Source organism: Ornithodoros turicata, chromosome 7, assembly GCF_037126465.1.
Source record: "Ornithodoros turicata isolate Travis chromosome 7, ASM3712646v1, whole genome shotgun sequence".
Taxonomy (NCBI): Eukaryota; Metazoa; Arthropoda; class Arachnida; order Ixodida; family Argasidae; genus Ornithodoros; species Ornithodoros turicata.
In genome coordinates this window covers 50425996-50440984 of record NC_088207.1, presented here as the reverse complement: position 1 = coordinate 50440984, position 14989 = coordinate 50425996, and the positions used below count along the sequence as shown (strand labels likewise).

The window sequence follows — 14989 nt, the reverse complement described above, 5'->3', positions numbered from 1 at the left end:
TTAGTGGCTCACGGCCATTATCTCATTGGTAGAAGAAGAAGAAGTAGTCGGCACGGCTATGTAAATAAGTGTAGGATGGTGTATGCGGGCACGTGACTGCAGGGGTAAAGAACGAATGAGAAATATACAACCAGCTACTACGTACGACCTTGGCTTGGGAAGGAGCGGCTAAGGCTAAGAGCAAAAAAACTTCGCAAAACAGTGGCAGCGTAAAGTGTTCAGGGTAGTGGAGGATGTTATTGAATTTAAATTACCAAATTAGCTAAATGAATTTAGAATATGCTAAAGCAGCAACACAGGGAGGGGATGTGTTGGAAATTCGGGGTGCGTTAATTGCAAAGCACTGGAGTGTGGGCGTTTTTCTGAAGCACTCGATGAAGCGTTACACTCAAGTACAAAAGCAACGGGGTATAGAGTTTTAGAATTGGCCTCAGTTATCGACTTTGTTGGGGAAAATAGAGCGAAGTAGATTAAGGATATATGGGGAATAGTAGGCCAAGACGTTTAAGGAAGATGAGCTCACTAATTCTGTGACTCATCTAATCTAAGTCAACAATACAAGGTTAAAGGGACTATGAAATGATTTTTGTAAATACGTTCCATGTACGGTGCTGCACAAAAGTATACGGAACACGCCCCGACCCATTCCTTCGAACGGACTCACACACCTATGCCTAGATAACCCGCTCACCTGTTTGTAAGTCCGCACGGTACCATTCACCGCTAGCGTGTCACTATGAGGAAGGAGTGTGCCGGATATCCTAGGGGGACGCACATTTCCCCTACACCCTTAAAAAAATGGTGTACTTTAACTCCTTTTTCTTGACATATATATCACTCCCTTTTGAAGAGTACAGTTACTCTCAAAAAGGAGTCACCTCACTCCCTCAAGGGAGTAACATTACTCCCGTACTCCCTACCGGAGAGTAATATTGCTCTCCAGTAGGGAGTTAGAGCGTAACCCCACTCCCCAAAGAGAGTGGGGAGACTCCTTTTTGAGAATAATTGTACTCTCCAAAAGGGAGCGATATATGTGGCAAGAAAAAGGAGTTGAAGTACACCCTTTTTTTTTAAGAGTGTAGGACGTTAGTCGTGATTTTGTCCACCTCTGTGAGGCCGACAACAGCGAGCCCTTTTACGAGCACCACCACCACCACCACCATCGAGTGCGCCGGAGTGTGTTCCGTAAACTTTTGTCCAGTACTGTACAGCATCATCTTGGGCAGTATCTCCGGTGTCACGACACCGTGTCAACTTCTACAACAATACGCAGACAGCACTTGTAGTACGTCCAGATTCGATAGCTTCACCTATATTCCACGTATAGCCCACGACAGCCGTTTCCTGATAGCATTTCAGCATTTGAACAGCGCATCCTGGTGGTTGTGGTGATGATGAAACGACTAGTCGTTGCAGGCCTCACAGAGGTGGGCAACGTCACGACCGACGCCCTGGGGAACGTGCGTCCTGGGCCGACTTCTAAGGGAACTGTGCCAACATATGTCTGAAAGCGTCTGAGGTACAGCGCATCCTACAAGTGTGCTTCCCCTTCTGGTGATCCTATGATCGTTACTCTGTCTACTCGACCGGTATTTCCTGATCTGTAGGGGTTATGTAGCTGTGCAAATGTAGTGCAAATGGTGCGGATTCCGTCATCTGAAGCTGTCACAGAGTCCCGTCACCGAGACAGCTGTTCTGTCCGCGAACCGTACAATGTCTGATATCGCCATGTTTAGAAGCGTGAGCAAGACGACAATGTTGGGAAAACTCAATCACGTCCTCCAGTGTTCTGATTGAGCCATCACAGAAACTGCTGAGGAAGAAGAGCCTTGGCTAGCATTTGCTACAGTCGCTGATGTGTGACGTGCGAAAGCACCAACAGAGTTTACAAGACAAGGCTAATGCACCTTGCACAGAGACCGATGACGTAAAATACGGCTCCGGACTCAAGTACTACTTGCGTATATGTGGTTAGCAGGTGGCACTGCTTGGGCTTAAAGCCCGAGCCGAAACGAAAATGCCAAGCTGGTTAAATAAATAACATTAAATCTTCAATTGAAATTCTGAATTACATCTCATACTTGTCACCGAACTCATCTTATAATGTTCTTGTTGCGGGTGGCAATGCAGTTCTCCTTCTCGTACCTTGCGACCTCCATGTGGCATGTGTAATCACTTTGACAACCTAATAAAAATAGATGCCTTGCTTCTGATTTGCACCAAGTATGCACCAAAGGAGGAACAAAAGGTCAGTCGTCCGTTTGCCTATGAGCGCAATGTGAAACACGTTCACATCACCGTCGTATGAAGGCACATTATGGTAATGCCACTGAATGCACGCGCAAGTGATACAGTGTCACCAGTAGGTACATTTATTTCTCGGGTTCATCGGTGACCTTCGAGGACACCTGAATGCACTTGCGAATTCTTTAGAATTCATAAGCGGTATGTTACAACGAAGCAAAGACTTCTTTTTATTGTCGCTCTGTGCTTCGTTGTCACAGAAGGAGAAACACCAGTTGACGAAGAAGAGCTGGTCATTAGTGAAATACTCCAAACCCTTCACTGCAGACGAATTTCCCTTTGCATTCTTGTACGCTTTGTGGAGAGATTGAAGACCTACAAAATCAGCGGTGATTTCGCTCCTGAAGGTGCTGCTACGTGAGACCGTGGATAAACACTTCAATTTCTTGAGGCTCTTCCGCCGCACTCTCTTTGTCCAGATGACCTGGTTGCGTCCGTATTGGTTGTGCTGCACTCCTTTGGCGTCAAAAGCGTGCATTATTTCGTGGCTCACCAAGCGTCCCAGACCTCCATAGTTTATTCCAGTGGGGGCTCCATGAGCGTATACTGGAGGCAGTAGAGACGTTGCTGGAACGACTACCATGTTCGATCCGCGCACGTAGAATGCATTCGCCCTCATGTTGTCGAAGTCGGCTTCCACAACGTCGGGGTTCGCTGTCGTGGCGAAGTCTATCAAGCTAGCCATGTGGGCTCGCCAAGTTTTAGTGCACGCAGTGAGGAAAGGTCCTCGAACATCAGGGTAATACCTGTAAAGACGGTTAATGGAATCCCTGTCGCTTTTCCCTTTAGGGTAGGCAATCTTCCATCGCATGCTGTATATTTTTTGCAGAGACGCGCGACGAGATATTTGGTCCAGCAAGGTGGACCTAGATATTGTCTTCGCGAAGTGGTAACGGATATTTTTAGCCAGGTGCCGGACCGCATTCAGTCTTGACTGGTTCACAGCGGAAAGCAAGTAAGGTGCCACGAACGCATGACGTAAGAGCCGTACGGTATGGCCAAAGCACTGGGAGCGAACCTCGAGGGCCGTTCTGCTGCCCACCACGCCGGCCATAAGGGACATCTGTCGAGTTACCTCCCACGTCAAGTAAAGCTTGAGATCGTCTGGATGAAAGTGAGTCAGCAAGTTTCGTAATATGTGGAACGATCTTGCAGTTCCTTTAATTGCGGAGTCCCCTGGTAGGTACCCATGGCTGTGCTTCACCATATGGCTGATCCAGGAAGTGCCGAGGTCCCCTCTGCTGTCCATCCAATATCCAATGCTTGAAAGGTTGAAGATATAAGAAGCAGAGGGGTCTTCATAAGTTGCTACACTAATCTTCATCACAGCACCCTCTGCAGACTTTATGTTATGGATTAGCGCGCTTTCGTCAGGATCTTCATTGATGTCGAGAACCTGCAAGACCTTTGCAACAAATATTGCGTAGCCTTCCGTCAATTTTTCTCTGTCTTGCCTCCATTTCCGGAACTCGTCGCTTTCTTCCAACAAAAATAAGTATCTGCCTTTGTACAAAAATTGCTTCTGGACATCGATACGAAGTACGACGTGCATACCGTACGTAAAGATTAGACGAATCATGCATTCTATTGGATCGAATTTTGTGTTCGCAGTGAAACCCAGGCTGTTCTCCAGAAGAAAGTTTGCTAATGAATCCCGATTTCGGCGCCAGTCCTTGAAACTCATAACGCAGCTCTTATAGAAGGCTGACGCTTTTTCAAATGCGGTCTGCCTGGACTGAGGGATCCGGATAGATACACTGTGGCGTATTACGTTAGCCGTGACACTATGCTCCAACGTATCAAGTATGCTGTGTCTTCCAGGGGGCAGAATCGGGTGAAGGCCGGAACAGACGTACGAATAGAAATCATCGCAGGGATTTTTGTCGAGCCTTATGGAGGTTCGCAGTATCCGTGTCAGCCTACCGCATTCTTCAGCTCGGCAGTAATGGGCTTCGGGCAAAGTTGATGTCGGCGCAAAGTCTAGGGTAATCCAAGGGCTCTCGGTTGTCTCGGTCTTCAATGAATACGGCGGGCGATACCTTTTCAAGAATATACGTCGACCTTCTCGTGTGCTCCAGTAACGTCCGAAAAGCTCTCGATTCCTTCCTCTTTCGTGTCGTTGTGGTGACTCTGTAGTGCTTGGACTTCGCCGTTGACCGCCATTGTTGCGTTGAACCGTGATTCCTGTTGCAGACGTGCTTCTGCTATCATTGACCTGTTGCAGGCTCTTCGGCTTGCTGAAGAGCGTGAAAATCCATATAACAGAGATCAGTAAAATGACAAGGAAGAGCATAGAAATGTAGAGGACGTCTCGCGTGCCGGAAGATGCGTCTGGGTCGGTCATATCGTCCACCACGTCCCGCTCTGGAATACAAAGGCGATCCGTCTTCTTCTTCTTCTTCACACAATTCTTTCACGAGACGAACGGAGTTGTGCCTTGTTGCCACCGTCCCGTCTTTTATTATTCAAGTCAGAATAGATTCGATGGCGGTAGCAGAAGCTACCGATTGCCAAACTGACATTCTCCCCCTTCCTATGCTGAGAAGAGTTGATCCAACGCTCGCTTTCCGCCTGCCACAAAACACCTCCCGTCAAAATGTTGCATTAATTCATCGGATGCGACTCGATGTGGCTTTTACAGCTCTTTACAGCTCTTTATAGCTTTTACAGGCTTTTACACATTCTTCTTCATTGCCTACACTACCAATTTTTCCGAACCGCGCTCTCCGGGTCTCTTAATCAGCGGGACTCTCGCCCCCCCCCCCCCCCTCCCTCTCAAAATTGCTTGGTCCCTGGCCCAAATCAAGCCCACGAACGCTCTGCCCTTAAAGTCCTTTGACCTTTTTGGACAGCATAGGACTTCAATCCTTATTGTGAAGGGGTTCATTATTTCATTCCCCACATCACCACCAACAATGTGGTAGAGTATCGCCCCTGCCGATGAAACTCCCCTTTCATCATCTCCAAATAAAGTTGTTGTTGTTGTTGTTGTTATCGATTGTCAGCCAGTGCATTTGGTTTGGCGCATTCCATTGCCAAGTAAATCAGCTTCGTTGTTCCATGACATCCGCGCTTTCAATGAACTGCCGTCACCAAATAGGGGCCCAAAGGGTAACGTGCTGTGCTGGGCTTATTTCTGGTGATTTCTTCAGCTACGTGAAGAAGAAAAACAGTATGGCGTAGTGATCTTGTGATCCGCTTAACCCGACCATGTGTTTGCAGGCGACATCCTACGTTCTCCAGCGATGTAGTAGGTTTTCCACTGATATCAGGTGGGCTTAGGTCAACGGTTTCAACAATATGCCCTGTGGTATTGTCGTCCTGAATGGAAGGGAGACGTGGCCGTCGGTATTTCGCGGAGTCATCGCATCATAAATATGTTTTCAATGTACAACATCAAGAAACAAGTCTGCAAGAGTCTTCGAGACACACTCTTCCCCTCAGTACTTTCATTATCTTCTCTCCTATACTCACGCATATTCTTTCCCTCTCCGCTCGCCTTTTGCAAAGTTTAAGCGACATCAGGATGTCGAGAGACGCGCGCTCTATTCATACGTCGTACACTATGGCTTCATCGTGGATGATGCCTAATGCATAAAATATGGCTCCTCTACGCAGGACGCAGAGCAGTGTACGCTTTACTCGGAAGTTTCAGCCCAGACACCATAGGTGCGCAAAGTTAATCCGACAACAGTAGGCTCGCGGTTACAGTTGCCCCGTCAACGCAACGCCCCCAATTATTAAAACTCTTCAGGAGGTTCTGGATATTAAGTGATACTGAAAGCTGCTGTGTACAGGCGAGCTCGGCAAAGATTGACCTCTTCTCGTCACCGCAAACAGGACAATGGTCTCCATCACGTGCGTTGAAACTTTAGTAAAATAATGGCTACGAAAATAAATATAGTTTAGCACGTCGCATAACTGTAACTAACGATAGTGTTAAGACTTTTTTCACACTCGAGCTTTTCCATCACGACGTTAAAAGAAAGCCACTTGCAACAAGTGGCCTCATCTCGGGCCCCTAATTGGGCCAGACTCATTTAAATGCGATAGCGTTATAGGGTCATCGTTGGCGGTAAATATTTGGTCACGCGGTCACGGTCACGTCGTCTTATAGAACTACGGACGGACATTCATGATAGTTGACCCCATAACGCTATTGATTTTTTTTAATGGAAAAGTTGCATATATAAATAAACGCTCTTTCATGTACTGTTTGTATCCCTTCGACGTTTGTATCCCTTGTATCTGCGCCATTACGCTTAGGCTTGTAAAGCATCATGACTCCCATCAGCCGTTGCAGAAGAAAAAAACAAGCAAACAAAACAACAACGAACACAACAAACAAGCAAACACATAAAAGAAGAATTGTCTCTGTGTAGCCCGCCAAAGTCTCCGTTCGCACCGCTCTCGTCCTCAGACTCTTCCCTTAACGTATCCTCACCGTTTCGCTTGAAGTCTTTATATATATATATATATATATATAGGTACTAACAAAATATGAGGCAGACAACGAAGATGTAGGAAGTAGAAAAAGGGGGAGTTATTTATTTACTAGTGGAAAGTTAAGGGGGAAGTCAACGTTGCGGCGGAAGCTCCGCCTTCGTCAGGACTGATATATATATATATATAAAGAGCTCCGGCTATTTTTTTTCATTTTATATATATATATATATATATATATAGTCAGATGTAGTTGCCAGAAAGCACTTAGACATCTTGAGCTAAACTGCAACTTTCGGAAACGAATGAAAAGCAGTTTATCGATGCAGTTTCCAGGAAGCCTAGGCCCTCCGAGCCGCGACCGCAACACGATAATACGATGAAATCACTTGGACAGACGAGAGAGCTACTATAAGCCTATAAGTACGATTCCTGCCTAACCTACTTATACCTGTGAGTGCAGTTTGTGCAAGTCCTGCTGCAAAGGAGGAATCCGCTTGAAACAAGTAGATTTTCATTAGAACAGCGCCTCTTCCCCTCCCCTCTCCTCCTCATTACCCTTTGCCGTGTTACCCATAGTACTTCCAAAGGCTGTTTACTAATTCACGGTGGTGCTTCTCAACGCGTTCTTTTGCGCATCCGACATCACTGTACGGGGTGAATGACAATGAACAAGCCCGCGAGCCCGCATTCCTGTCTGAGTTGCTCACTGATCCCTATACTATATTGACATCGAAGAGTCGCTATTTGCCTAGTGCGGGTTTTTCTGTGGGAATAGCTTTGGTTGTTTGGCTGCATTTCGATATCTCTCGGTGGATCGGCAGCAGCTCCAAGGAATGTGATCCCTGTCAGGGTACGCTCTGGGCTGATCCCCGACAGAGTTGTTCCTTCCAGTGTCGAGGCGTTGTTGTTGTCAACACAAGTATCCCCCTCTGGACGCATCTCGACTCCTTCCGTTTTCGTTGCACCTCGATTGTTCTCAGACGTCAGACTGTAGGGAGTCGGTGTAGTCATTTATATCTTCGCGATAAGGTGTGTCAATATTTTCTCCCGTCTTAGCTAAGCTAACGCTATAGGCTTCCACGGGAGGCTTACTGTGGATTCATACGAAACGCCAAAACACTGCTCACATAGACGAAGTTCCGTCCCGTGTTGCGTTTAGCATTAACACGGTGCGGAATATCGGGAGTGACGTACTGCGCACGTAGCAGACGACACTTAGCAGACGACACCTAGCAGACGACACCGTCAGCGTCTTTCCTGTCGTCTGCTACGGAATGTCTTTTGGCTGTGTCGCAGGATATTCCCCACGGTTACCAGCATACGTGAACACTGGACATTAAGCGCTCGCGCTCAGAAAGCTATGACGTTTTTCGCGTCCTCCGCTTCAGCGGGGAATGTTGATCGTGTGAATTCACGGTTAGGTTCATGTTTTGGGTCGCTCGATTATTTTTATTCTCCAATGTGCAACAGGATATTCGCCGTTACGTGTGTGTCAAAATTTTGGCACACTGTGCGCACGAAGCTGTACGGCACATGCGCACTGCGAAATATAAAACTTTCAGGAATTCAATGATGCAATCACTTCTGAGGGCATGAAAAGTCGAGGTGGTTAGCTAACGCAATTTGCGGTGACACGTGACACTAGAGACCGTCAGCTGCCTTTCAACCGTCCGAAAAGCATTTCCTTCCCGTCAGTCCTCCGTCTGTCTTTGCCGTCGTGCTTTTCCACACACTCCTCACGTTTTCGACGCACAGTGCTAGAAATCTTTCAGCTAATGACCTCCTCGCCCTCAACGTCTTTCCAGCTTTAGTTTGGCTAGTTTGCTGAAGGGAACACACAACGCAGGCGAAGAGCTACCCATTCAAAGCACCTCGTACTGGCTACTGTTCCTTTTTGAAAATGTCTATGATGCTCTCCATAATATCCATAATGATCGAAATTATCTGATGTCCTACCCAGTGGCTCATCTTACCTTACTTTCCAAGTCTACTCCAAATTATTGTTATGTAAGAACACGCTACAAAGGAGGAAGAAGTCTCCTTGAGCTGGGCGTGGCACAGTGGCATGCTCATGAGTTTTCAAATAATGCACCACCATTACAATACAATACAATGTTTATTACTAAAGCAAAAGTCATACGAGCAGCCCTCTAAGAGACTGCTAGAATTATGTGATGTTCATGGCGCCTTCTTAATGCACACTGCTCTCCTATTTCCATTGTCTGTGCTGCTTTGTCCAATAATCTACGAGAAGTGGATGAAGAAGAATTTCATCCACATTGTTCTTTTTTTTTTAATTGTTATACGGCCTTTCACTTTCTCCTTGAGCATTCCACCTTTCTTCACGCGTCTCCTTTTCTAATCTCTCTGCTTAAAATTACGTAAGAGTTCCAGGTAATGAGCGACTATATTGTCCGCTTGTGATCCAACAAGTAATATGTTGGGGCTTTTACGCGTTACATCACAAGTGGACAGTCGTAAAAAAGTTCGCTGCACCATTGGGGATTAATTGTGCGAAATGCGTTAAGTATGACGGGGGCAAACATATCCCTGAGTTTGGGGTGAAGACAAGAGGACGAACAAACAAACGTACAGCACAGGACAAACAACACAGAACCAGTCTTGTACTGTGTTGTACGCTTGTTTGTTCGTCCTCTTGTCTTCACCGCAAACTCGGGGATCTGTTGCTCACGTCCAATTTACACCAGCTCGCTTGCATAATCCTTTTATGCTCAGAGTTTAAGCGCTTACGTGCATCGTTCCCGGTAAATCTTTGTCCAAACTCTTTTTCAGACGATATTAAAATTTTATGAAATGCACTTTATTTTATTTTAATGTTTTATTAAATCATTTATTTACTTTATTTATTTATTTACTTATTTATTTACAATACAACAAAGGCTCTTGCGAGCATTGCATGGGGGAGCGGGGTTGTACAGATATGAACATATCAAGCATAAACAAAAACATTAGATATAATAAATGCACTTGACAAATAAGGGTGCGAAAAGAAATAAGGAATCAATTGATTACTTGTGAATGGTTAAATGGAAGATGATATCTTCCTATGAAGCGTACCGCACACACAAACTGGAGATCACGTGGTGTAAGGTGTCCTATACGGACGGACCTACACTGCGGTTGCGTTTGTAGAGTTATCGCTTTAATTTCAATTTCACCCTACCGCATACCCAGACTGGCGATCACGTGGTGGCTGCACTGTGACGTGGTGTCACGTGGTCCTATCAAGCCACGGACGGACCTACAGTACGGTTGGCCTTGTAGAGTTATCGCTTTAATTTCAGTTTCCAGTTTTAAGCGTGACGCATACACAGACCTGCGATCACGTGGTGGTGGCACTGTCACGTGGTGTTAGTGGTCCTATAAAGCCACGGACGGACCTACACTGTGGTTGGGTTTGTAAAGTTATCGCTTTAATTTCAATTTCAGCTTATCGCATACACAGACTGGCGATCACGTGGTGGTGGGACTGTGACATGGTGTCACGTGGTCCTATCAACCCACGGACGGACCTACAGTGCGGTTGGCCTTGTAAAGTTATCGCTTTAATTCCAGTTTCAATTGCAATTCCAGAGTGTCGCATACAAGCACTGGCGATCGCATGATTACGTTTTCCTATAAAGCCACGTACTTAATACTTTAATACCTATGTTGCCGCTTCTTTTTTTTTTCGGTGCTGTTGATCTCGATTCCTTCTCTGCATTGCAGAACACCGCTGTCTCGTTTCATAATGTATGTCTCTGGCCACGTACTGGTGAATATAACAACACATATTCCGCATACATTATTTTATTGATTATCAAATGCACTGGAGCAGTTGTGCAACGGTATGTGCTCGCAAGATACTGGGATGCATAATGCGCGACTTCAAGAACATGGAATGTTCGCGTTCTGCGACTCGTGCATAAGTTTCCAACATGCCTGTCGCGCAGGATTCACCAACATCAATGTTTAATTCCTATGCCGCAGTCACTTGTAAACAAACATGCTTCAGCTTTTATAAAGAGGCAGCGATGGAAGAGCAGCCCATACGCAAGCCTCAGAACAAGGCTGGATATGGACTTTTTATTCCTTTAAAAATTCACACATTTCAGAAGGCCATGCAGAACGCGAGCAGGGATTTTTCTTCACGTTACTTTCTGTTGTCTCGGGGAACACCTTTTTCCGTTTTTGCTCTGTGAATAAAGTATTCTTTCTGTTCGTTTTACGGAACAGCAGTGTAGCGTGGGTTCCTTGAAGAAATGGCTAGAAAGCAAGCGAGCTCGTGAAGATGATGCATGATGTAAAACCCCGAGACTAGGGAACACGAAGGGACAGACACAAACACGAAGTCTCAAACACAGCTGAGAATTTTACTTCACATACAAGAAATATATATATACACAAACAGGGGGAAGAGAAACAACCAGAAGAGGACAAAAAGGGGTCAGTTCGGGAGAAAGAGCAGTCTGTTCAAGGCAGGTTCCTAGAAGAAAGTTCCTTGTTCCTCGACCATCCTAAACCGCGGCCGTTCTTCTGCAAATGCCTTGAAAAGCGCTAATCCTGCAAAATCCCGCTTGAATCACGCAACTGAATTAGTAGTTTGTTATGGAAGTAATTTTCTTCCCTTCTGTGAACGATGGGCCTTCAGCCACGTAAAGACCACAAATTACTTCTCTAAAATAAAACAAGTATCAATAATTCCCATTCATGATTTGTAATGACGTTCCTTTTCGCTCGTTATCACAAAGCTGCCTCTGTGCCTTTTTCAACATCCAGCCTCTTTTGTGCGTTTAAATAATTTATGCATGTATCCTATTATCATGCCCCAAAGAATGATAATAGGGTACGTATATTATTTCACTGCAGGTTCTACAGTCTTACATCATTACGTACTCCAAGCGTGGGAAGCGGGAAGTTTCTAGTGTCGGGGGCGTGGGGGTCTCCTTGCAGAGGAAAAGGTCGTGTGTGTACATCGCGTGTGTGGGTTACTTTCCTCAAAGTGATATGGTCGCGTATACTATTGCGTGCTCACTTTGATTACTCTAAGCATTAGCAATGCGCCTAGTTCGAATATCTTATATTGTATAGAAACGCATATGAAAAGAAACTCAACGCTACGGTTTTTTAATTACCAGACAGTATCACTGTCATGCTTAAAGGCGAGCACAAGTGAATGAAATTAAGGGAGGCTATGTGCACATTTAATCTCCTCTTTCTCGTTCCAACGTTTATTCGCATCTCGCTGCAAGATACCACCACAGTAGATATGTTCGGCACCTCGTTTATTATCGGACCTGCCTCTGTAGCAGGCACCACCACCATCTATACCTTCTTTCTCTGGATTGGATTGGATTGGATTGGATTGGATTAGATTGCGTAGATAAAAGAACAATATTCAAATGGTGGTTCCGTGAATGTGGAATGAGTTACTTCCGGGCACTTGGAGCTGTCAGATTCGCGACCGATTGGGAATGTAGAGTTTAATGAAGGAATGGAAGAGGAGAAGAAAAAAAAGATATATAGGACATCGACACAAAGAAAAAGAATCTCAGAGCATATCATTTCAATTACCAATCATTTTAAACAAGTTTCGTATCGATTCAAGTAGAATTATAGATTAAATTCGTCAAGTATACTTGTAGAATTGGATTTGCGGTCAGTGCTTGGGGGAGGATAGCTCGGTTACATTATTCATACTAACACATGTAGTAAATCAGACGTTCCTGTTAATCGTTCATGCATTTTCTTCTCTTCTTACTTTTTTTTTAAGTATTTAGATATTTACATAACTATACATGTCACCTTGACAACTTTCAATGTATTTCATTTATGCATGCTCATAATGTTCTTTTCTCTCTGTGTTTCTCAGTATCAAGTGATCTAGAAGAGAACGCGAAGCGAATCTCCAAAAGTGATTTAGCAACCTCGATCCAAGCCATTTTACAACGTCGTATGATGTTGCTTGAGCTGCAACGCGTAAGCCCAGCTCGCGCGGCTTGAGCTCGCACGTAAACCCAGGCTGTCGACTAACCTTAAAGGAGCACTGAGGTGATTCCCAAAATTGTTTTCGTTTTTCGGTGCAGAGTGTTCTCCAACGAATAAAACGAGTTCCCGCGAACGAACGACGAGCGCAGGTGACCTACAGAGCGAGCGCGAGGGCTCCATTCCGCACACCTTTGAACAATCCTTATCTCCTCGTGAAAAGAGCGCATCGCGGAACGAGAGGACCTCGTGACGTATGCTACTCCCCTCACGTGACCAGTGACGTACGGCGACACAGCTCAAGCATGCATAAGCGGCGCGTGAGCTTAGAAGAAAAAAGAAAGAAAACAAAAGGCTCGCGGCGTTCTCCCCGTCACTCGAGGATCGTGTCGGCCGTCAGAGGCTGCTGTCTCCGACCGTTTCTTTGCAAATTCTATTGCACAGCTATAACGTACCGCAGAGCGAAAATATTTTGCATGGTGACTCCTGGTGGACAGTTGGACAGACGAAGCAGGATTTCGAGCTATATTAAATGTTACCTCATTACTCCTTTAAGGGGAATATCTGACCCTTCATTGCATGATTGCGTGCTTCATTACATCGATCACGCGTTGTTCTGCATGCAAAGGCATTGTGGACAAAAAAACTATTCTTCTACGTGTTTTATCGTAACGGGGGAGGGCTATCCTCATTGGTAGTCGGAGGCACGTGACCTCTCCCCTTGTTGCCTGACTGGCAGAGAATCTCGGAGCCTGCTGTGTTTCGCTATTCGCGGTGCCGATTTCCCACGCATCAATTACATCTTTTGCTGGTCAACCTTGGAATGCAGGTTTGCATCGACGCAAATATACTTCCGTTACGTTTATGCAGGATAACGTGGGACGACTTTGTTGCAACCCATTTACCTCAATCCCAGCTTCTTCCACTTCACTCGAAGAAACATCGTGACAGGACTTTGCTTGCTCATCTGTAAGCCCCGTCACAATTTTCCGCGTCCTTTCTTTCTTCGCCTAGCCGAAAGGAAGCCGACAAACCATCAGCATCGATCGGCGAAAAGTGGCCTTCCCCTCTCAAATGGAGCGTCAGCCGCCTGCTCCCGCCACCTCCTTTCCACTCCTTTCATCTGCCTCTTCCTCCTCCCCCTCTCTTCCTTTCATCCACCTGTCGGAGCCAAGTTCAAGGTTGGATTCGACCGACGGCGAAGACGACGTCTCGCGTGCGACGGCTCAATAAGTAAATGCGTGCTAGCGTGAGCTCGTTTGCGCTTTCCGCCCAGATCGATGGAGCTCGCCCGGTGTTTGCACGTTAGGATATTGAAAAGTCGCTTGCGGTTGCGGGGCTTATTAGCTACGTCGAAAGGTATAGAGGAGGGTTACGGAAGGCGATACAGGGTTGCTACTTCGTAGGAAAAATTCCGAGATTCTGCGAGAGAGCGGTTTGCGTTCCATCGCGCTCTTCAGTCGAACGACAATAAAAACCGGGACTAGTGTACCCAAAGGGGGGAAAAAGTGGGAGGACGCTGGACGTGGGACTTTGGATGTTTGACGTTTCGAGCGGACGCTTTTTCTGATGAAGAGCGTCCGCTCGAAACGTAAAAGCATCCTATGTATCGTCCTCCCACTTTTTTTCCCCTTTCGGGTACACAAGTCCCGGTTTTTATGCTTGTGTTTTGTGTACCAGGCAGTCCTTTTTATCGTTCACTCGAACAACTGCTATCGTATTGGATATACTCCAAAACTATGTACCAACAGGCCCAAACATTCACCCTTCTATGCGATCGTTTCGTGAATCTTCCCTTCGTCGTGTGGAGGGTGCAGTATACGGTTAACAAGACACGTTTGCAACAAATAAAGCTGAGTTAAGCTACCTCCACTAGGCAAAGTTACGTGGCATTGGCTCGTTGCTGAAGACTGGTAGGTGGGTTCGAATCCTTCGCCACCAGTATACTGTATCGTGTTTTACACGAATCTTCTTCCAATAGAACTTCCAAATGGATGTCGCCACATGACGCATACTAACCCTCTGCCTTCTACTCCTTACTGCTGTCCCCTCTCCACCTGTTCACGTTTGTACGCACCTCATAGCCAAGAGTTGCTTCGGGGCGCTAAGTGACAATCGCACCTATGATCTCTTCATAGGTGTCCTGTTAGACGCATTGCTCGAACGTCCTGGCCTGTTTCATGGCCTATTCTTCCTACTACCCACATCCTGCACAGCAGTGCGCCTTTATCCCAATCACAGCGACACACTGAGA

The 14989-nt window shown here is 46.0% G+C and overlaps 1 protein-coding gene across 1 annotated transcript; it reads right to left on the bottom strand.

Moving 5' to 3' along the window:
• Nucleotides 1–2356: 2356 nt before the first annotated feature.
• LOC135400028 (neprilysin-1-like) lies at nt 2357–4680 on the bottom strand. Its single transcript, XM_064631769.1, has one exon. The coding sequence runs from the start codon at nt 4646–4648 to the stop codon at nt 2357–2359; it is 2292 nt and encodes a 763-aa protein (XP_064487839.1). The 5' UTR covers nt 4649–4680.
• Between the last annotated feature and the right edge of the window lie 10309 nt (nt 4681–14989).